General features: G+C 38.5%; 1 protein-coding gene across 14 annotated transcripts in view; it reads right to left on the reverse strand.

Annotated features, from left to right (window-relative positions):
- Positions 1–22,723, reverse strand: part of LOC100643048 (protein sprint) — a 159,280-nt gene that overhangs the window by 6,181 nt on the left and 130,376 nt on the right. For 12 of the 14 annotated variants that reach the window (XM_048408926.1, XM_012312062.3, XM_020864634.2 and 9 more), the window contains 12 exons: positions 19,094–19,278; positions 15,753–15,928; positions 15,454–15,549; positions 14,550–15,142; positions 13,140–13,842; positions 12,419–12,892; positions 11,665–11,809; positions 10,699–10,928; positions 1,872–2,332; positions 1,179–1,310; positions 785–1,027; positions 340–532 (listed from right to left, as the gene is read on the reverse strand). In XM_048408926.1, the coding sequence (XP_048264883.1) occupies positions 340–532; positions 785–1,027; positions 1,179–1,310; positions 1,872–2,332; positions 10,699–10,928; positions 11,665–11,809; positions 12,419–12,892; positions 13,140–13,842; positions 14,550–15,142; positions 15,454–15,549; positions 15,753–15,928; positions 19,094–19,278 (3,631 nt within the window). The remainder of the gene's footprint in view (positions 1–339; positions 533–784; positions 1,028–1,178; positions 1,311–1,871; positions 2,333–10,698; positions 10,929–11,664; positions 11,810–12,418; positions 12,893–13,139; positions 13,843–14,549; positions 15,143–15,453; positions 15,550–15,752; positions 15,929–19,093; positions 19,279–22,723) is intronic. The other 2 variants (XM_012312060.3, XM_012312066.2) reach the window with 1 other exon arrangement.

Consider the following 22,723-nt stretch of genomic DNA (forward strand, 5'->3'; position numbering starts at 1 on the left):
TTTAATTGTTCGATGTTGTAATTCTGTAATTGCTTTTTAATCATTCTTCAGCTATTTAGCTAATTTCTTAAGTATGTAAATTACGTGCTTAATAATTTATTTTGTGTGTATTTTTCATTAACATGTTATAAATCATATATATAGTATCCTTAATTAAATGTTTGTAGACAACTTTTTTTTTAGCAAAGTTTGTACAAATTTTTATATTCTAAAAATTAATGAGCAAATAATCCATCTAACGATACGAAGGAACAAAATAACAGATGAATGTGTTAATAAAATTGAAATTTCTAACGATGACAATAGAAATTGTACAAATTTAGTAAAACCAGCGTTTACCTTCCCCTTGAACCAGTTTGAACAGTCCATAGTCCTGGGGGTTGGTGCATCTAATTTTATGTGCAAGAATGCGACAGATCTCTCTCGTGTTCATATTCGGTCGCACAGGCAACGTTCTGGTGTTCAGGGATCCATGCAGTTCATCTGGCACTAAGATTCGTAGTACGGATGAACAGTCTGGTGTTCCACAGCCCTGAAACATTCAAATAGCAACTGTTCAACATATACGAATATTTTTATTAATGTATTAATTTAATCTATACTAATAGTATAACAGTATATTAATATTAAAATTATAAATAATAACACAGTATGTTGATATATCTTCATTGAAATCTAAAGAAGATTAACACTTCTTAAAGTTGTATACTAACATTACACTAAAAAACCATAGAAATTTGATAAATATAATGCTTCAGAGGCCAGCATCAGCCAAGTCACTTACATTTAAAGTGGACATCGTTCCCTGGCTGGACTTGAACGTCTTCAAAACGTGAACTGCGCTGGACAAGGTCGTCAGATAATATCCCCCTTCGCCAGTGAGAAGAGAGGGATGAAGCAAGCCCCACATATACTCAGCCTCCACTTCAGCGTCCACAACTCTGCCACGAACCAACACCCAAACGAGAAGAGGAAGGAGGTCGTCGGCACCCAGCGCCAGGTGTCTGCCAGAATTTGCGTGTTTTACCTGAAAAGCCAATCGCAATCGCGATAAGCCTTTAAAATTTTCTCCAAATACGATACACATTTATGAATATTACGATAAACATGGAAATTTCGGATTAGACAAGAGGAATCGTATTTATTTAAAAACGAGAAGGGCTCGTAACGCGACTTACAGAGTTGAAAATTGCCGAAAAAGCTGCGAGAAGGTTTTCCAGCTTATCCAAAGGTGAATCCGCCTTCTGAAGACGATCGATGCACTTGAGGATTCGTTCCAAATTGGGCTCTGATGGGGGTATGATCTTTGGCTGTAAACAAAACTATCGTTAATATTTATCGATTTTTATTTTAAGCTTAATCGCTTCGATGATATAAACTGTAATCTATTTTAAGAATTTGAGGCCTTCTAGCTACGTATTTCTAGATTCTGATTACTCTAATCTTTGATAGAAGAAACTAGATATGCTAGAAAATCTATATCACGTATAAATAATTACAATTAGACAAAGATTCGCTATTTTAAAAATCTGCCAAACAGCACTATAATCAAAGCCTATTTCTTCCGCTCTCTTTGAATCGGAAATAAATCGAAATAAATAAAGTTACTAATCTCGATTTTCGCTTTATTCTCTTTCTCAACCCTTCAGAGAGGGAGAAAAAAACTCCCCTAATCGAGGGAAATCCAAAAGAAACTAAAATATTTAGTCTCCACTAAACTACAACGACTACGATCATAAAAGGTAATAAAAGCCTCTCCAAACTATCCCTACTAGTAAACCACCCTCATAGGAGAGACTACAAGAATAAACTCTATATTAGAACAAGTCCCATTCGGCAGGCAATAATCATTTCGACAAACAGTTACTAACTCGAACGCCGAGATCCTGAATGTGTTTCCCTTGGGCGTGCTGAATGCTCTCGGCGAGGGTTTGCAACGAACCGGTGGTCGCGTAATGATCCACGAACAGTCTGTAAACATGTTCCCTGAGCGGTTTGACCACCAGGTTCATCATCACGCCCTCCAAAATGGCGTCCAGATTCAAAAATTCATTTGCCTTCAGCTTCAATCTTTCCTTCTCCACTTCTTTCTCGAACTCCTTCTCGCCGTGTTTCACCAAATAGTTTTTCATTCCAGACATGAACTGTCTCATGTTTCTCATAACCACGTGCGGACTGGCTTCTTTCCCTTCTTTCGTGCATTGGATGAAATTATCGATATTCTGAGAGAAGGTGGTAGTTTTGTCAGCGGCTAGCTGCAAGGCGTACGATCTTATGGTGGAGCCTGTGCCTCCGTTTTCACGATTCCTGAGGGCTTGCAACCTCGGAGGAGCTGTGGGGCAAAGAAAAATTCGATTAGGTTCTTGGTTCTATTAATCGCAGGCTTTTATTCGAAGGGGATGTTTATCGTTGGATTATCAAATTTAAGCTTGTTATTAGATTATTAAATTTCTCATCAAATATGGGGGTAGGCATCGATTGAAATAAATGGTTTTAACGCGAACGATTTGTCAAAATTATTCGATAATAATTTTAGCGTGAAAGGTTTCTCCAAATTATTCGATAATAATTTTAGCGTGAACAATTTCTCCAAATTATTCGATATCTTTTATTGCTTTTAAAGCGGGGATGATTATTTTATTGCGCGTGGCTTCTAGTTAGCTTGTTATTAGATTATTAAATTTCTTATCAAATATGGGGGGTAGGCATCGATTAAAATAAATGATTTTAGCGCGAACGATTTGTCAAAATTATTCGATATTAATTTTAGCGTGAACGATTTCTCCAAATTATTCGATATCTTTTATTGATTTTAAAGCGGGGATGATCATTTTATTGCGCGTGGCTTCTAGTTTATTCATTGTGATAGCAAGAAACGAAAGACCGTCAATATAAACGTTGACTAAAGCATCGATAAAGAGGAGTAAACGTTGAAATAGTGGCTTAAATAATAGATAATGAATGAAGAATGAACGTCGATAGAGGGATGCAAATACTCGTACTCCTAGTTCCATACTATTATTTAATTAATACTGCTATTTAATTTTTTTTAATTCTATATCTTAGCAAATAGGCACGGTATCGCAAAGCGTTGTCTTATCAATAGGGAGCTACTAATGATACGTGGGATTTTGAACTAAGTGAAGTATGTTAAAAACATTACAAACAAACTTTATCTGTACACTATACACATGCTCATAAAGATAGTAAATTGATCTTCTCTCACTATCGGTTAACATCCATGCGATGATTTGTTGGAAGAAAGCTACTTAAGCTACGCAAAAAACATTTTCTTTATGTTTTCCGATATAGAGCTCCTTCGTTACGGTGTGCAAATATTTAAAGGTTCAGAATAGGAAGCATGTATTCGTCGAAATTTCGGAAATTCAACATTTGGAATATTCGTACGTTTCTAAATTTAAAAACTCGATAAAAACATTTAAAATCGCCGCTTACTTTTACACATTGCAATACCATTTTGCAATTTCTCGCAAATGTTCCGGAACCATTTGGAAATTCTCACAAAGATATTCCTTTTCTTTGCGACTTGCGTGTCCTTTTCCGTATGCACTACCACCGCGGTACAACTGACCATCTTCTTCTTAACTTGCCAAACTCTCCAAAATTTTAGTTTGCACCGCTCCATAGTTCGCTATAATATCGTTGTTTTATATCCTCAACCCAGAAATCTTGGCTCGTAAACTCCGATCAAATCAAACACGCTGGCAAACTCGATTTTCCACAGTTTTCTTCTTCAGAAGCTTCAGACAGTTCAACTATACACGATCTTTCTACAGTGTTACACGCTCGATCGATAGATCCCTGCAACGAGTCTACTTTCCACTCGTATTTCTTCTTTCCGCCGCTATCTGAGGCGAAGATCGATTAATTCGCGGAAATGTTCTCCGATCGAAGGACTTCTGTTCGAGGCAATTGGCTTATCAACTTGGGAACTCCGCAGAAAATTATCGATGACGACGACACGGGGCAGCACGCTTAGACGTCTTCGAGATTCGCCGGCCGGTTATCTCGTCGACCCTGGAATCTTAAGGCCAGATATATGCACCCTCCTTTGGAAAAGCTTCTTCCGCGAGGGCTCTTCGTTGTTGCTTATCGTTTGAAAACGATCGACGGAAATTTCGTTCGATTCTTTCGCAGGAGAATGGAGAATCCTCTTCACGAGACAGAGATTCTCTTCAAAAATCGAAAATCGTTCGTGTAATCTTCTCACGTGCAACGAAGCTCGAACTCGATCGAAGATTTTTAAGACTATTCTGTCAAACTTTTCGGAACTTTTTCAATCGATCGTCACTATCGCTCACAAAATTTCGAACGAACAAACTGTGAAATAACGCGAAGAGACTTTGACGAACGCTATATGCACCGATCGAAACTGAACTCGAATCGTCAACAAAACTCACGATGATCCTCAGAGATCGAAGCTGTCGAGCAAACTAGGTCCAATTCGATCCTTCACGAAGCTTCACCAACGATGAATCGGCGAATACTGAACTATGGACAGCGCTAGCGCGAAAAGGTAACCTCTGGGCTGCTCTGTGTTGGTAGAGGGGCAAGTAATCGGCTTGTAAACGGGAGACTGATTTTTGGCGACCATTTGTCATTACTAACAAATCCGGTCCTTTCCTACCTTTCAAACGTCAAGTAATATTTGAATAGCTTGGAAGAATTTATGGACCCCTATATTCATAGACGGTTCGAAGAATAGCAAAATTTTCCTTGTCTTTCGAGCGTAAGTTCAACAACCGGAATGTTAATGGTTTCAATGGAAAACTTTAAGATATCCCTTAGGCTAAGCTTCTGTTGAGCTTTTATTGTGTCCATAATTAGACTTCGGTTATTTATGCATTTATGGGAAAATCTAAAATACGTCTTTAATTGCATCCATGACACGTTTAAAATATATTTTTGCATAAATGTTCATTCACGGTGAACGAGTGATATAAAAATTTCGTTATAATTCTTCGTAGAAATATCTTTTACGGTCTTTAAAACTAATGGAAAAACAACCCTTGTTACCTGGCCATTCGAAAGAGAAAGAAAATAGAATATAAAATATCGGAAATAATTTGTCATGAATCATCGCTGATAATCGTTTTGTCTGTCGGACAACGAGTTACTGTTCAAAAGCTGATTGTTCAGACATTGTCAGGTGATTCGTAGCCTGCTACCTACTCACGAAAACTAGCAAGTTCCAGCGACTTGTTTGTTACTGCGTCGTATTACGTTGAGTGCTGGAAATGTATCGGCCAGTGTTACATCGTGATCAATGTTTCCGTATTGTTACGAGTACGACGTCGTCTTATCCTTATCGCCGTCGTTACTTCGGTAACGTCCAAATCTTTTCTTCGTAGACAAATATCGTCCCGTTGCAGAGGTAAACAGTCAAAGAAAAAGGAAAGGTTGTAGAACACAAGAAATTTCTCGAAGAATTCTACGAGAAATTATACACGAACGATTGCAGCCGCGCGTATTTTTGCGATTTTATATTTTTATGAAAACGATTGAAAAAGTAGGACCTAGACACGAAGATCGGTTACTGTGTTTTCCATATTCAACATTTTTGCGTATCGAATATTTAGCAGATTCCACGAATCCACTAAATATTCTGGAAACGACGAAACGATCGTTCAAATTATTCCCAGCGATTTTATTTTATGGCCGACTATAAAACAACCCCTCGGATAACACGGCATTTAAACTTAAGGGACAATTACGGGCATTGACGCGCATCATGCGAGTTTGCCGACACCTCGTAAACTATTCCAATTTGTTGGCAAATCCAGCCATTATCGTTCGCCATAAACCCCCGAAGATGAAAATATATATCGTAATATCGACACTTTGGTGAAATTTCACGAGATTAAATTTACTTCGAATTTCTAAAAGTTGAACGTCGTTAAACAGCATTCTACGTTTCGTACAAACGGTACTTTCTTGAAATTCTTCGCGTAGCTTGTTCCGTATACAGACGGGTTTATGGCAGCTTTGGGTTCTTCGGGTTATTCTTTAAGCAATAAAGCAATAAATTTGGTGTTGGTTTTGTGTCAATAGCACACTACGACCAGTTATTATATCTGTTTTAATTATTATGTTTCTTTAACGTTTTTACAACTTAGATCGTCTTAAATTTAAGTACAATTCAGGGTACCGTGGCCCGTAGAAATTCGAGATCTATCGAGAATTAATACAATTCTCGTTCAAAATTTTGTAATTCAAAACCATTACGACAATTAGAAAATACGCATTTGAAAAATATAAACTAAAACAATGTTGAGGCATAGAAAATTTGAGGATGCAAAAAATATACGTTAAAAATTTCCTCTTATTCGAAATCTCTATTCTTATTGTTGTTTTTTTTTCTTTTTATACTTTATATAGTTTATCGTTGTTCGTTCAAATCGTTGCTCGAAAATTTCAAATGCATCGTAAAATAAATCGAACGTGAAAATTTCCATGGCCCCGTACGAATTAATTCTCGGAGGGATCAGACAGCGAGAACGTCCCTTGCAAAAGAAAACAGGGACAAAAGAGTACCCGAAGATAATTAACGACCGATGCTAGCCGCGCCGAGTGAAACGAACGCGTTTTCCATACGACAGATTACGTTTTCAATGCATCGTTTTCAACGTGAGTTTCTGTATTCACCGGCTGTTCACGTGCACGACTAACGATCAGCAGAATCGAGGTATCTGTCACACGATTCAACTGTACCGTATTACAAATTGCTACTGCATCTGTCAACTCCATTTATCTTTATTATGATTTTACAATAGATCGACCACGTCTTGTCACGTTGTGTTTTTATTTCTGTCGTTTTCTTTCCTTTTTTCCAATAGTCTTCTTTATATCTCAGCATCGATAGCAGAAACTACTTGTTGATTTTATGTAAAATACTTGCTTTGTCTTCTCTGTTCTGTGTAAAGCACGATGGACGCCTATGTTTTATCTACTGTCTTTCTTATTTTGATATTGCTAATTAAATATTAACGCGCTTCGGTGCTCGATGGAGATAATTTTGTTTGGGTGGTCTTCATTATGGGATAGTAAAATAATCTCTCTTTTTTTTTTTGTTATAGAAAAAACGATTCGTACTTTGCGACGATAGTTTCTTCTGTCGTTCTTTACGAAGACTCATTTTAATCTAATTATAGTGTAATTACGCACTGGACTTCTACGTTTCTTTCGCAAGCGCGTGACACAGTGACTTCGTAATTTCGATGATCCACATCTAGGCGAGATAATTTCGCGAAGAAATGGGGTAACATGGATCAGATTGAAACGCAGTACGGTGTCATATGCTCGAGAATGCCATTCGCTCAGAAACGGTAATCAGGTAGAAGAAACATCGTGCATATCACAGCTATGGAAATAATAATCAGACAGTAACGGAATAGCCGCCTCTGATATGCATCCGACGATAACACCTCCAAAGGGACTAAAATATATAATACTCGATATAAAAACCCTCCTAAATTAGAGCTCGAAACCTTATTCCGTTGTAACAATTTGAATCGTCACTTTGTTGGATTTATATAATAAAAATTCCACTATCATATATGTAGTATCGGGGCCAAAAGGCCTAAGGTATCGGCCGAACCGTAAACAAAATTGCAAGGGCCGCGGCATCGTCAGGTACATCAATGTGTCGTTGGGTCTTTTTAAATGGACAGTTTTCGTGGAAAGGGCCTGCGTGATCCTGGCCATGGGCGTTTCGGGACAAGTGTTTCGAAGGACGGGAAAAGGCAAAGAGACGCTAAAGAGAAAGTTTTTTTTTTTTATTTATTTATTAAAATTCACAATTTGTCCAATTTGGACATTTGGTGGAATTAAAGAGAAAGTTAGTTGAGAAGCCGGAGAGGACAGATGCAAAAGGTGTGCAGAGTGTGAGTTGAGAAGCGAGAGCGAGCGAGTGTAGAAGCCGGAGAGTATGAATCGGGAAGTCGAAAGCCGCCCATGAGAATAAGACGCACAACAGCATTGTAATCATTTCGTTGCTTCGAATATCATTTATTAAATCAAAACATCATTACTTGTCCTTTTCTCTAAGACCCATTTAGATACTACATATACGAAGTTCAATTTCTTCACATTTATCCGTAAAACGTTCGAACTGTGACACGAAGAGATCACCGGCGATCTATCGATTTCGCGATTTCTTGTGTCTCCGACGTGACAACGATAACGAATTTTTACAAAGACACGCGTGCCCAAGGAGGTGATAATCGTATTGCGATGAACGCATGTATCGCGGGATAATAAAATGATTTCCGCCATGTGCGTTACGTTGACACCGAAGATAAAACGTTTCTATTTTAACTGATGCGTTTGTTGCGCGTGCCACTAGCGATTTCTCTTGTCACAAAACTGTGAGCGGTAAATAAAGGACGATGCTTACTTCATACTCTTCCTTTTACGAATTTTATTTCTATATCTTTTTAGTCGTAATTTATTAAGCAATAAATTTTGCATTTCGAACAGTGTCTGAGAGGATTGGAATTTAGTCAAAAATCATTAATCATTTTTCCTAACAAAATAAATATCTTATCGTTAAAATTAGATAAATATTATTGCCCTATAATTATAGCATTGCGAGTATTCAAATTATAAATTGCAAGCATCGTCGATAAAATCGTAAAATTACAACAAAAATTTTTACTGAATAGGAGAACAATACTCTTCGACTCTGCTTTCGATGAAAAGAAAATTCGTCGATCTTCGGCATCTTTCTCTTCGTGAATTTTTGCGAAGATAAGTTTAGCATAGTTTTATTTCGTTCTTCCCTATAAAAGGAAGTTCGACAATTTTTAATACCTTCAGATCGTCCTTGTATCAAAACAATAATTACAAATGTACAACATAAAATCCAAGAAGAAACGTAAGAGAATTACATATTTTTCAACTTGAGGAGGATATGCATCGGTAGTGTTCTTTCTTTGCTTTCTTAATTATTGTAATTTTCCATTTACCTTGCTTGTCTATTGATAGAATAAAATAATAAAGTACAGTACGTACCGATTGCACTTTGCGAGTTACAGGTTCTGTTTGAGTTTAAGTCTCTTTATCGCATTTCTATTGTGCATCGTAAACTACCGTTTGAAAGGAGTCGGCGTTGTGATGTTTCCATGGGAAGGAAGTGTTTTAAATTTTGAAAGTTTCAATTTTAAAAAGTTTAATTTCAAAGTTTAAATTTTGAAATTCTAACAACGGAAAAGTTACGTTTTATTCGTTCGTTATTGTTATTCATACGGTTGGATGACGAAAGCTTACAGTTTGTCTGTATAGATCAATTAATTCCAGTTTTAATTATGCAAGAGTGTTCATGAATATTCATGCTTATGCATATTTAATCTGCTTAGTTTCTTGCTTTTAAATCCCTTGGTCTAATTTCCTAATTTACTAATTTATATATTTTTTCCATTATCGAGTATTCTGACCTCTGTCAGCTATTTGATTTCTGGATTCCCTCATTTTTTTCTCCAAATATATTTATATTCATTTTATAAACTATCAAATATATTCGAGCTACAAAGTTTTTAAAAGGACGAACTTTTTACTTTTCCAATTTTCTACAGCCTCCTAATTTTTCCAGTCCGTAATTTCCTACTCTAATCTTCTAATATCGCAATACTTCCACATTTTTATTGAAATAAAAAATTTCTCCATTTCCAAATCTTCTATCTTGTTCTTGATCCTCTGATCTAATTTTCTGACCTGCCAATTCGTAACTTACTGTAACTTTTCATCCTCCTATCCTTTTTACTCTCATTTTCCAAACGTTTGAATTTTCTATTTTGTCCACAGCCAGATATCGAGTCCTTTTAAAACCCATCAACAAACATTGACACCAGCGTTTCCTGTTCGACGAACGGTATGCGTCGCAGACAAAGATCATCTCGAAACGATCATCAACCTCTTATCCTCTTATCTCCACCTCCAGACGAGAAACGAGCGTAATCATCAGCATATAATATCAGACGCATTATCCATCTAGCATTGGATAGAACGATCGACGAAATCAGAGCGTGTATAACGGGACCGCGTTTACTCCGACAATCTCTTGTTAACGTGGTCCTTTTTCTCTTTAGAATCGGTTGCAACGTCATACTCCATTCGGAAGCTCCTTTTATTTGCGATAGTCAACACAATGGTACCCTTCTGCTATGACACATCCTACTATTGCCTTCCTCTCGGTCTTGAGCTATCGATCAGTCACGATTGTGTCATCCATGACTCGTAACCTTCTGGATGCGATTTCCGATACACTTGTGCCATGCATTGGCAATGCACTTCGATGGATCTTTGACTATGAGTCATCCGGTACTGACAGTTGTCGATAAATCGCTGTATAAATATGTTTTATACGTATGTTCCAGTTCTATGTTCTACATGCGTGCTCCAGTTCGACTAGCATACTTTGTTTATGCGAAATGAACGCCGTTTAATACATACTAATAGTACTATCGACGATCGAGGAGTTTGTATACCAAGTTTGTATCGAACAAATGCAATTGAAAGATATGTTATATATGTTATAAAAAAGAATAAAATATTCTTCAGAAATTCACGGTGGTATATTTTCAAAATCTCTATCTTTTGTTCTTTTATTTCTCCATCTCTTTTTAAATGTTTGCTATTGTCTTTTAGAGCAAGAAAGAGAATATAGGCGCGTACACTTACAGAGAAGAGGGTCCAGTCGTTCTTTGAAGCTCTTGTTCCTCTTCATCCTCTCCACGTCGCTTTCGTCCGTCTCCAATGGCGTCTCCCATTCGGAAGAGTCATAAGTTTGGTCCTTCCTGGTGTCTCCAGCCTCCTCTCCTTCGTTCCTCTTCTCGACGTTGTCGTACGAGGAGTTCCTGTCGCTGTAAAGCGACTCCGACGTGTCTGGCGGTTTCAACAGCTCTGGGTACCTGTTGGACACACGTAAAAATCACTAATAATTATTTTAAACAATTTACAGTCGCGTCATTGATTGTTTCCACGTATTTTTATAGTATAGTTACATTCGGTAATTTTTCTGCAGTTGTTTTTCGAAAAATTGCTCGGCTTCGTTAGAAATGAATTTCTTTTAAGCGGATCTCATTAAAAATTGCTGAAATTTTTCACGCGCGATCATTCCTACTCTTACTAAGATTTAAGGATGAAAAGATACGTATAAGTTTATTGTTAAAACTGTTAATTAATAGACTGCGAATGTTTCTGCGTTCTTGGAAAATTTAAGGTTCCAAAAATCTACAGAGTGCGTACAATATACAAAGATACGTGTAATATTTACAGTAGACCACTCAGTATAATGTTTAGTAGACGAAACAAATTTCTATCTAGATTCCATTTCTTTCACTGTGTTCATAAAAATATAAAATCGAATAAATATTCGCAGTCTAGTAATTAATATTCTTTTTTTAACATTCGCAAAGTGATTCGAATTGGCTAGATTTTCAATTGGTTTTTATTCATCGACGCAAATTCTTGGAAAGTGAACTTTTATCTCCTTATAACAACGGTCTCTTAGATATAAGAAATATGTTTCCCTCGTCCGAATTTAAACAGCTTTGATTGATTCAAACATCCATTATCGGTGCCATTGATGACTGTAAATAACAAGAAATAGTGGCAAATTGTGAATGGTGTCTGCTGGAAACTTACCGTTGGAGGATGATACTCTGAACGGTCAAAGTGTTCCCAACAACGTCCCTGTCGCACTCCTCGTCCGGAAACTTTCTGGCCACATTGTCGCCCTCGTAATCTGCATCACAGTCGTAGTCCGGATCGCAGTCGTCTCCTTCGTTGCCTAAACAAATGTTATCAAATGTCGTTATCGGTATCCCTATCCATCTATCCTCTTCATTCATTGTTTACAGAGAAAGAAAATCGATTTCTCAATGAATTTCGCGCACAATTTGCGCGTCTACATGAGTGCATTTGGTTGACTAATCGAACAGAATACAATTCTTATATAACAGAAGAGAACGTACTGATTTATCGGAAGCTTGTCTAAACTTTCTCAAATAGAGATTAGATTATGCGAATCGTTAGATTCATCGCGACATGATTTGCTGATGTTATGTAAAGATTCAACAAGAGATTCTATCGTATCTTTCGTTTCAAGTTGCTTGTTGGTTGCTATATTATGATGTATTATCGATGTGTTTGATGTAACGACACGATGTCGGTTTCGTTGATTCGAAAAGAAATCGCGTATATGTGCACTACAACTTGAACAAGATGTTAGATTCTTCGCTCATGTCTTTCGATATGATCTTTTTCCTCGTTTACCTCAAAATTACTTAAAAGATCAAAGAAACGATAATTTAACGATAGATCTCCAACTAGAGAAATCATCACTTTTCATAAAATCATAAATAACGAAATATATAATGAATAAGAAATCGTATCACACCAATAAATTCCCAGCTGGAGTCCACGGCCCAGGAAGTGTCGTTGAACACCTTGGTCCTGATCTTTGGTGGTTGTACCGGCTTGGCACGTGGAATCTTCTTCGTCTCTTTGGTGCCGAGTCTTTTGGCCAGATTATCCACGGAAGACGAGATCAGAGGCGTCTTATCTTCCGTTTCTTCCGATTCCTCCCAGTCGATCGGATGCAGCTGATTAGAATTTGCACCTACTGGCGTTTGTAGCCACCCTGGTTCGCTGTGTCGATATTTATTCGTTGCTGGGTTGTTCCTAGGTCGTCTTCTTGGTATTATCGCCGCGTTCTGCGCGATAGCGTCCGCTGGCTCCGCGTAAAACGGACTACCCTGCTTCGACTCTGGTGTCAGGGGGCTGTTGCTCTCTGATTTGGCCAGCATTAAGCCTAGTTTGTTCCTGGGAGGTGTCACCGTGCTGGGACTGTTCAAGGAATTCGCGCTACCTGCTTGGTAAGCGATAATTTTGAATTAGTGGCAGTGGATATGCGAAGATCGCTGAACAATTTGCTTCTTATTTATTGATATATCCAATTTCGAAAATATAGAGATTTTTATGCACTTTTACATTCTTAAATTCGATGAATTCAAATAGAAATTTGTTTCACCTACCAATTATTATAACGTGCAAATATTATATAATACTACGATATATAAATTCCGCCAAATAAACCCGATTCTGCATTAAATACTCACAGACTCGAGATAACAGATCAGGTCTCCTTCCCATTCCTGTTTCTTCCGGCGATCCATTGCTCTGCTCCACAGGCTTCACCTCCTGAGCAGGCTTAAAGCTGCTAAACTCGGGACTGGTCATCTCCTTGTAACTCAATTTCTCATTTCCAATCGACTTATCGTTTCTCACGATCATCCTCTCGTTCCTCACTATCAACTGCTCGCTCGTTGGCAGTCGTTCGTTGAAATTTCTCTCGGAATTTGGATTTGCAACTCTGTCTGGAACCATCAGTCGATCGTTCGAGTTCCTCAGTCGGTCCTGAGGGTTCGCTGGTCCATCATTCCTGGCCAGTTTGTCGTTGGGAGACCAGGTGGAATGGTTCGATTGATCGGTAGTATTCCAAATATCTTCGTAGTCCGAAATCTTGTCTCCAGGCGAACTTCGATAGTACGACTCCAAAATGTCAGATTCTTGGTAGTGTTGCGAGTTCTTTCGAGCTTCTCGATCTCGTCTTCGTTTCGATTTGCTCGTACTGGATGGCGTGGTTGGTGAAAGAACGTTGGGCGTCTTGGCGCCTGTGTTTGGGACTAGTTTTGACATTGGGGAAAGTATCGGCGTCGTCGGAGACAAGGGTGATTTTACGGAGAAGTTTGAGGTCAGAGACTTGTTCGATGTGGCGCTCTGTGGGCTCAATAGAGAAGTGTTGGGGTCCGATGGGGTGTTCTGAAAGAGAAAGACAAAGAGTCAGTGATTTAATTTTATTATTGTTCGATTGGAAATCAGTAGATTTTCAACAGAGTGTAGAGAATTGATGGAGGAGCAATATTTCTAGAATTTTGTGAATTAACAGTGGATAAAGAATGCAGAATTAATAGAGAAATTGGTTGCACCATAGGTAAGGAAAATAAAACACTTAACCAATTGAACGGAGAGATCTCTCTGTTTGACTTTAGCTTTATGCTTTTATAAAGTACAGTATATAATAAAATACATTAATTTAGTGGTGTTAAAATTAATTAAAAAGTTACACTATCAGTTATGACTAAATAAAGTGATATGTGAAATCGTTAAACAATATCATTACCGCAAAATATAATTGACCAGTTAAGTAATTTTTAGACTTCTTTGTTTTTTAAGTAGTGAATATTAGTCCTCGTTGCTTGGAAAAATGCACGATGGACAGCGTGTAGATTGGCTTGTCCAGGGTGGTGAGAAGCGTATAGCTCGCTCTGCGCGCGCGGTTGGCTAAGTGTTAAGATAAATAGCTAAACATTCTATAACTCAAAAGACGAATAATAATTTCCTAATTTAATCACAGATATTAAATCATCCCGCCTTCTAAGCAGTAATCTCATCGGATCCGTCATCATCGTCAACCCTAATACCAAACTTCTAATCTCTAATCTTCCAAACTATTCTCAAATAATTACCTGAGAGCTACCGATATCATTCGAGTGATTGACATTGAACGTTACGGTGGTAGTAACGCTGAAATTATTCTGATTCGGACCAATCGCGGGTTTGGCCCATCTCGGAGGCGGCGGAGGTGGCGTTTTCACATTCTGTCCCAGAGAATGATTCTCCGCTATGATATTTCTTATCTCAGGTAGTACAGGGGACGTGGTGCAGGATAGATTATTGAACGTCGACACGTTTTGGTGGAAATTCATCATGGAAGTGCTGACAGAGGAGAATCTGGTCCTGGACAGTTCGACCATCGTCGATTTCGAAGTCTCAGCCATGGTTTTCGACTCGAAGCTGACTTTGGTGTCCTGGACAGGACTCAGCACGTTACTCTCCACGTTGTGAACCACAGGTGAAGGGCAACGAACGCTCTGCACCAGATTAGGGGAGATTAATTTCTGGGACAGTTTGTCGCCTGGCGAGATCTTCTCTTTCTTCAGGTCCAAAGGCTCGTTGAAGGTTGTCAAATTCAAGGTGTTCGGTGGCGTTGGACGAGGCTGTCGAGGCAACGACGACGCGAATGTGGTTGTCGTCAAGGCGCCCGTAGGCGACGAGCTTCCTGCATACGAAAATAAGGCGATGCGGGATTATTTTTGGTGCGTGGATACTTTTTATTTTTGTTCTCTGGAGATTCTGGTCTCCGAAGATTCATTGAGTAAGAGTTAGAAGGAAAGTTATGGCTGGACGAGGATTGTAGGTGGATAGGTTTCTTGGTTTGGCGTTCAATTTGGTAAAGTTGTGAAATTTGTCTGTATTGTTGTGTGTTAATATCGTCATTGTTTTCGTGTATTAGTATGCTGATATAAACGAAAGGTTGTTATTAAAGCAAACTTTTAATTTGGTAATTCGATCGTGTAATCAGTCACTCACGGGTATCATGCGACGAGATTGGCGCCAAATTCAACACGATACTCTCCGTCGTCGGCGTATGAATATTGTTATTGTTGTTATTCAAATTATTGTTACCTGAAATAAACAATACCAAATACTCATTCCGGTGTAAGAAAAACGCACTCGATAAAAAAAGCTATTAATTCTTATTTCTCTTAGCAGTACGAAAAACTACATACAATTATAATTTCTTCCCATAAGCGAATTAAAAGATCCAGTTAAATTCAGACATAAAAATGAAGTAAAAGAAGCCAATGAAACTTTCTACTCCGACTTACCACCCCGGAAACTGCTTAAGCTAGACGTGTTGCTGCTGCTGCTCTCCGGTGGTTTCGGATTCGCCATCGGGTATCTCCAGAATTCCTGACCCAGAAGCGCCAAGGAGGAGAGCTGCTGCCTATTCTTGGCCTCGCGCATCGCCCTTGGCAGTGTCAATTGGACCGGCAATTCGTCACTGCTCCGACCAAGGGAAACAGATAAATCAGAGCGAATTAGCGGTCGAGAGGCTCGTCCGAAGCTAATCGAGACGGTAATATAAGTGATTCGTTAATCGCACAACACGGTGGAGTCGAGGAAAAGATTTTGATATAACGGGAGGTACTTGGAAGTGCGCATCAATTAACCCTAATAACTGCCAATCCCTTTCATTCTTTTTTATTACATAATTTAGTAGGTTGAAGTTGGTTTTCACTGAATGATTTTAATTGAAATATATTTTTGAAATACCAAATAAATAGGTATACCGGTATATTTAAAAATATATATGTGTGTGTGTGTTCGTATATATTGTTAAAAAAATAAATACACATATATTGTGTTTTCAAATAAAAATTATATGTAATTATATGTAATATGTAATAAGATTATATGTTATATGAAATAAATATTCATGGGACATTCACGTGGATTCTTACACTCTTGGAATGGACAATTGTCGGAGAAAGTTGACTTTGACAATTGCTACGTTTGAAAATTGACCAATCTGAATTTGCAAATCTAGAAATCTCAAAGCGGTATATCACAGGATCAAACACGTATCTACCGATTGAACCATTAAATGCACCGAATCCACCACACGTGCAGGGGTACATATAATTTCACAACGACTGTGCTCGCTTTCAAGCTTCGAATGGCTACCATAAGCGACCATAATCCAGCAATTAACCAGTCTGTCCGACCTAGTAAACGCAAATTGAACAATCAACGACCTAATGACAGTTATTATACACGCGGTTCGTTTACAAAACGTCGCTGCCACCCTCTAATCATCGCACCAGACTTGAAACGAAACAAGAAGCAGGGAAAAAATGTAGAAGCAAGCAAAAATGGGCAGCTCGGTACGATTACCGTGTTATCGGATCGGATCGGCGGAACGATAGGAGGTAAACGGCTGGAACGCTCATGAATCATTAATCGGGATCGTTAAAAGGAAAAACGGCGCGTTGATTATCACGAAAACCGGGGCTTACGACGCTAACAGCGCGAACCTGGCTTTCCAGAGCTCCCATTAGCCGCCTAAATTATCTCTGAACACGATCCGGCTGTGACTTTCACCTCGCGTATCGAGTCTGCCTGCACTCGCATACTCGAGGAATTCGATAAATTATGCAACGCTACCGATCGCCACTGACTACATTTGCTGGCTAATCATCGATACGATCTTTCTTTTGGATTCTGTTTCGGTGGAACGTGGACTCGGTCCTGTGATCCCATTTTGGCCGCGATCGTTCGTGGATGGTCTTTACGTGTACACGAGACGAAGAGACGATTAAACGACCAGAAAGAAACTTATTTAGGGAGAACCGAAGCAAATCCGAAAAATACAAGATCGTCAAGAAGATACTAAAACCTTTGGGATACTATCATTTCGTTTGAAACTTTGTGGTGTAAAGAATATATATGTCGGAGATGAAAGAACATCAGGGCCTTTCTTTTGGAATTTTTGGGAAGATCCTCGATACTTTAGTCTAGACTTTTTAGTATGTACTTAAATAATAAAACTTAGAAGTAGTTGTTTGTGATTTAATTATGTTTGCCCGAGATTTATGACAGTAGACTTGAGCTCGAAGTGACACATCTGGTCGTTAAACGTAGCCACGGTCACGGGATGGACGTTTTTACCTAACAGAGGTATAGAGTAGTTGTATAGCTCTCCTTCAAAATATAGTTGACCCGAGAGGTATAGAGAGGTACAGAGAAAAGTACATGAGTTGAGTTCTACTTCTACTGTGGATGAGTAAGTTGAGTTCTACTTGTATTGTGGGCAAGTTGAGTTACACTTGAACAAGTAACACTGTGAACAAGTAAGTTCAGTTCGACTTGGACTTTGGAAGAAAACGCATTTGCTATCCTAAGAATCTAAGATTATTGTCATTAACATCTCGAATATCTAATCGCCACGGTTAATTGTTAAATTCTATAATAATCATATTTGTACCATTAACTATCATCTATATTGTATAATAACAATGACTGATCTAAATGAAGATTCGTTAAGCGCCCCTAATCCCAATGATAACTCGACGTATATATATATGTCTTAATATTATTTGTATGTTAGAAGAACCTGATGAATTACGAATAATACAAGTAAACCTTTTTTCATCTATATTGTTGCTTTTCCACGAGTTCAAGGTAAGCGTGACGCGATCAAGGTATCGCGGGCACGAACGTACAATTCTAATCTAATTTTTCATTCATTTATGTATAGTTGTATAGTTTCACCGAGAAGAGAACCAAGTTTCTGAGAAAAGTTAAATTATCGGTCGCAGGTAATTAGATGAACGAGAGGAAGCAAAGTAGGCGAAGAAAACGTTACATTGAACTTCCTTGCTTTCCATTATCTGCTGGAACATGCACGTTAGAAATTTCACTTTTACTCCGTTTAGCAGCAACTGTCGTATCTAACGTTCGGTAATTTGTCTTTCATAGTATTTTCTCACACGTATTCTCTTTGTTGTTTCACGTACTTTGTCACACAGTATTCTCCGGCCTTTTCTAGTTACTTTATCATCGATTTCTTACTTCATTTACATCCTATATACCTTACAATGTAAAAGACTAAATAAACTAAAATTTGCTAGAATCCTTCAACGAATAAAGTAAGAGCTAATTCAACCGAGTGTCGTGATACTTTTGACCAAAAGCGTATATATAATATTCCTATCATTTATCTATACACAATTTGTTACTTCACTTACATCCTATATACCTTACAAAGTACAAGACTGAATAAATTAAAATGTGCAACGAGTAAAGTACGAGCTAATTCAAACGAGTGTCGTGATACTTTTGACCAACAGCGTATATATAATATTCCTATCATTTGTCTATACTCTCTTATCTCTCTATAATCGGCTCTTGTCTATAATCGTATAAAATTTCAATATCATTTTTCAATGACAATGAAACAACTATAAAAACATGCTTCCTCGCAACCTCGAAAGAGGAAAAGTCTTTGCAGAGATGGTAAGATTCGATCAAGTAGAATTTTTATAGGAGACGAGAAGGAGCTCGAGGTAAATAAATGGCAAGGAAAGGAAGTTGTGATAGCGCAGGTAGTAGAGTAGTAGATGGTATCCGGTCGAGTGGAAGGTGAACACGAAGAGAGGCCACTCACCAACACTGAGAATAGTGGGCGATCAGCGAGGGGATGTTGTCGAACCTGTTCTCGCTGGTCTCCAAGCTCAGCTTCCCCTTGTTGGCTTGGATCAGGTAGTGCTCGATGTACGGTCCCTTTCCTGGTGGCAGCCGCACGGACAGGGCCATCGTGTCGCTCTGACTTGACTGGCGGACCACGAAGTTCTGGAAACATCAAGAGGAGATTAGAATTATACAAATTATTCAACGATTCAGGTGAAATTGCAGGACTTGGGTGATTTACGAATTATAAGAACGTCGAGTATTTATTATCGAGTATTTATGGCCAAAAGGTGCTGCTTTTTTGCGATTTGTATATTACACGTTATTTTTAAAAATATAGTTCTTACGTTTATAATTTTTCAAATATTGCTTATTCTTTTGTCGACAAATTGATATAGCGGAAGGAAGTAGCGAACGTAACGATGAAAAGTAAGAAATTGTGAAAATAACGGTACGCAGAAGAGACTGATTGTAACCTAGGAGACTTATTTTCTCGCAAATAATCAGCTTACATTCTATTTCCAAAGAGACGTATATTTAATTACGGGAAACCTTGGACTTTAACGAACACGGTTTCTTCAAACTCAAACATGTTTAGTAACAGAAACAACAGAAAATTAAATCGTTGGAAGTTGTTGAATCTTCGATAATACAAATTCGTTGAGTTGTAAAGTTTGTCATAGAAGAAAACCTACAAAGATGATCTAATAATTAGGTACTTGTTCTTAACGCGCGTACTGGATGCACATTTTCTTATCATATTATCATCTCGAATTAATGACATTCCTACGCTATTTAGAATCATCGCGAATGAAAAGTTTAACTATTAAAAATTAACTAACTGTTAAAAATATAAATTAAAATTTATAACTATCTCACGAGATACGATAAGTACATCCTCGTTGGGTTTTAGATTTTAAGGGTTAAAAGAAAATTGGAATCCTGCGCGAAAATAACGATACTCTTCTTGTCGCTCTATTTCCTCTCTTTCTATCATACTTAAACCTTTCTTTCCACGGAAATACGGTTGAGACAAAAAGGAAGAGCACAAAAGGCGAGAGACACTTATTATTATCCAGCGGTTTCCTCATTCCTATTACGCTCCATAAATTTCCTGCAAGCAGCCAAATCCTCGTGTCTCGGGGAAAGAATAACTGCTTTTGCTCGAGAGAAAAAGGAAACCGAGGCGAGACACCGCGTAGTGCCGCGACAGACAAAACACCTTGCATAATTCCGCGACATTTTCAGCCGGAAATCTACGTCCGCGTCGATAGAACGTCGACTTCTCGCGACTGACGTTTGGAAGAGCAAGAGAGGACAAAGCGGATAAGAAAGGCAGGAAGAGTTTCTTTATGCTCGACCCGTTTCCATCTGTGCTCATTTTCTTTCCTTTTTCGGTTGAACAAAAAACTCCCTCACAAAGGCACAGTTTGTTTTAATCTTAGAATCCGTGCTTTTCCCTTCCTTTCCGTTTCTTTTCTTCTCCTTTCTTTCTCTTTCCTTTTCTTCCCTGTTTTCGAGGGAAATGGAATCTGGGTGAAGCTGCAGGTTTGATTTCTTGGTTCGGGTATTTTTAATTCCGTTACGGTTCTCGAATTCCCTGTGTCCCAAGCTCTTAATGTTCCAAAGATTCTTAATGTTCTAAAGAAGATGCGTTGCCACGAATAAAATTGAAACGAAAGTGAAGAAATTTTTCCAACGATGGAAGACGTATTTTCAAAAATATTTTATAACTCGCTCGCAAAATTCCAATTGTTTCTTTCGCAGATTAAATCGATCCACATCTAAAATCTAGTTACCAGTTGTCAAATTAATTTCCAAGGAATTTTCAATCTCCATATCGTTACGATCTTCTATCTCAAAATCGAACCAGCCTCAGAGATCCCACAAAAAAGAAAAGAGAGAAATACTTTCAAATATCCATTCTTTGCTTTTTTCTGAAACTTTAGCGCTCATTCCATTCTCAATCATATACTCGACAGTTGTATCCATCCACGAATCACCACCAGTCGCGATAATTTCAACTCGGATCCCTCTCCACTCTTCGTTGTTGTGCCGTTTCGTGCAATCACGATCCGCGTTTCAACACGTCGGGGGTGGCGGTGTCTCGTCTATGGAGAAGTAATTGCGAGCCGTATTGTTTTTCGGTCCTGTGCCATTCGTCCGCGGCCGCGAGGGTAGCCGGGGGACGATTAACAAAGCTAGAAAACAATGAGTCAGTGGGAAAACAATGCCGCCACAATGGCACGGCTCGTTCGCTGCCGTTCCACCCCCGCTGATTACAAGTTCCGCGCCAAGCCCCCACGCTTTTCCATTATTCGACGGAAAACAGAGCTGGAAAAAATACCGCTAGCTACTGGAGAAATCACTGGAAAGTGACCGAGCACGGGACTTGTCCTTTTCAATATGAAACATCCATCGGGGTAGTTCTCGTGGATGTCGTCGAAGGATTGACGATTCTACGATTTTTCATCGGTCTTCAACGATCAAAACAAGGGTTCACATCAAATAAACAAGGGTTGTTATCTTTGTTTATCGCCTTTGTGTTTCTTGGAGCAGATTTATGAATCATTGTCCATTTTAGTCTTCTTCCTTTATTTTGGTATACCAGTATTTAAGATCAAAATATCGATATTTTCGTAAATATTTAATTATCGTAGATAGTCGTGCCAGTCGTCGATTTATAAATAATTACAATTCATTTTTTAGGTAGTTCTGTATAGAAAATTGAGATATAGATATACTTGGATAGATAGCGAATTGAAATATAGCTGTGAGCAATAAACTAGGATAGTAAGAGAATGTATTAAGCGTGTAACATATACAAGAAGTTTGTAACAGCCATAAGTCTCGGTCGAATAAACGAATGCAACGGGATACGATACAACGATAGTTGATTTTCTAATCGAAACAAATGGAAAATAAAATACCGAACAGCATATTGCTTCCATTATCTTTCGATCTATACGACGAAGAAAAAACGTTGCTTGTATTGGATCTCAGTTTAAAGAAACAGCCACTAAGAGGGAATATCTGGCGAAGAAATTAATTTGATACGCAAACCACTTAATAATACCGAACAATATCAAGGAAAAGAAAAATGTCGACGCAGAAAGAAATTGCCATCTTCTCGTCTCAAGTTTCGCCATACTCAAAGCGAGGTAAATTAATTAAATTCAACGGTTCATGGAACTTTCTCCGGCGGAGAGTACACCGGGGACCAATCGATCCTGTGTTGAAAGAGACGCTCGACCTGGTCTCGATTCACCGTTTTCCTCATTGCGATTCTTATCACCGTTCGAGTCGTTACTCCATCTTGACCCGATCCTCAATTTTTTCACGAGTCTTTATCTATTCTTGATCTCGTTCCGCTGAGCATAAAGCCAGCGATATGAAAGGCTTGACCCTGCTTCCATATAGGCTTTATCACGGGCAAACCTCGATTCCATCTTGATACAATTCCAAGAGGATCTTGACCTCGCTGCTTTCGCCTCTTTGGCCCCTTCCTCTGGTCTAGTCTAGTCTCGAGCTCCAGCTGCAGCTCCTCCTCGAGTGATCTTTCGTTCGTCTTGACACGGTCTCCAAAAGTAATTCAAAAGTTATTACT

Source organism: Bombus terrestris, chromosome 9 (assembly GCF_910591885.1).
Source record: "Bombus terrestris chromosome 9, iyBomTerr1.2, whole genome shotgun sequence".
NCBI lineage: Eukaryota > Metazoa > Arthropoda > Insecta > Hymenoptera > Apidae > Bombus > Bombus terrestris.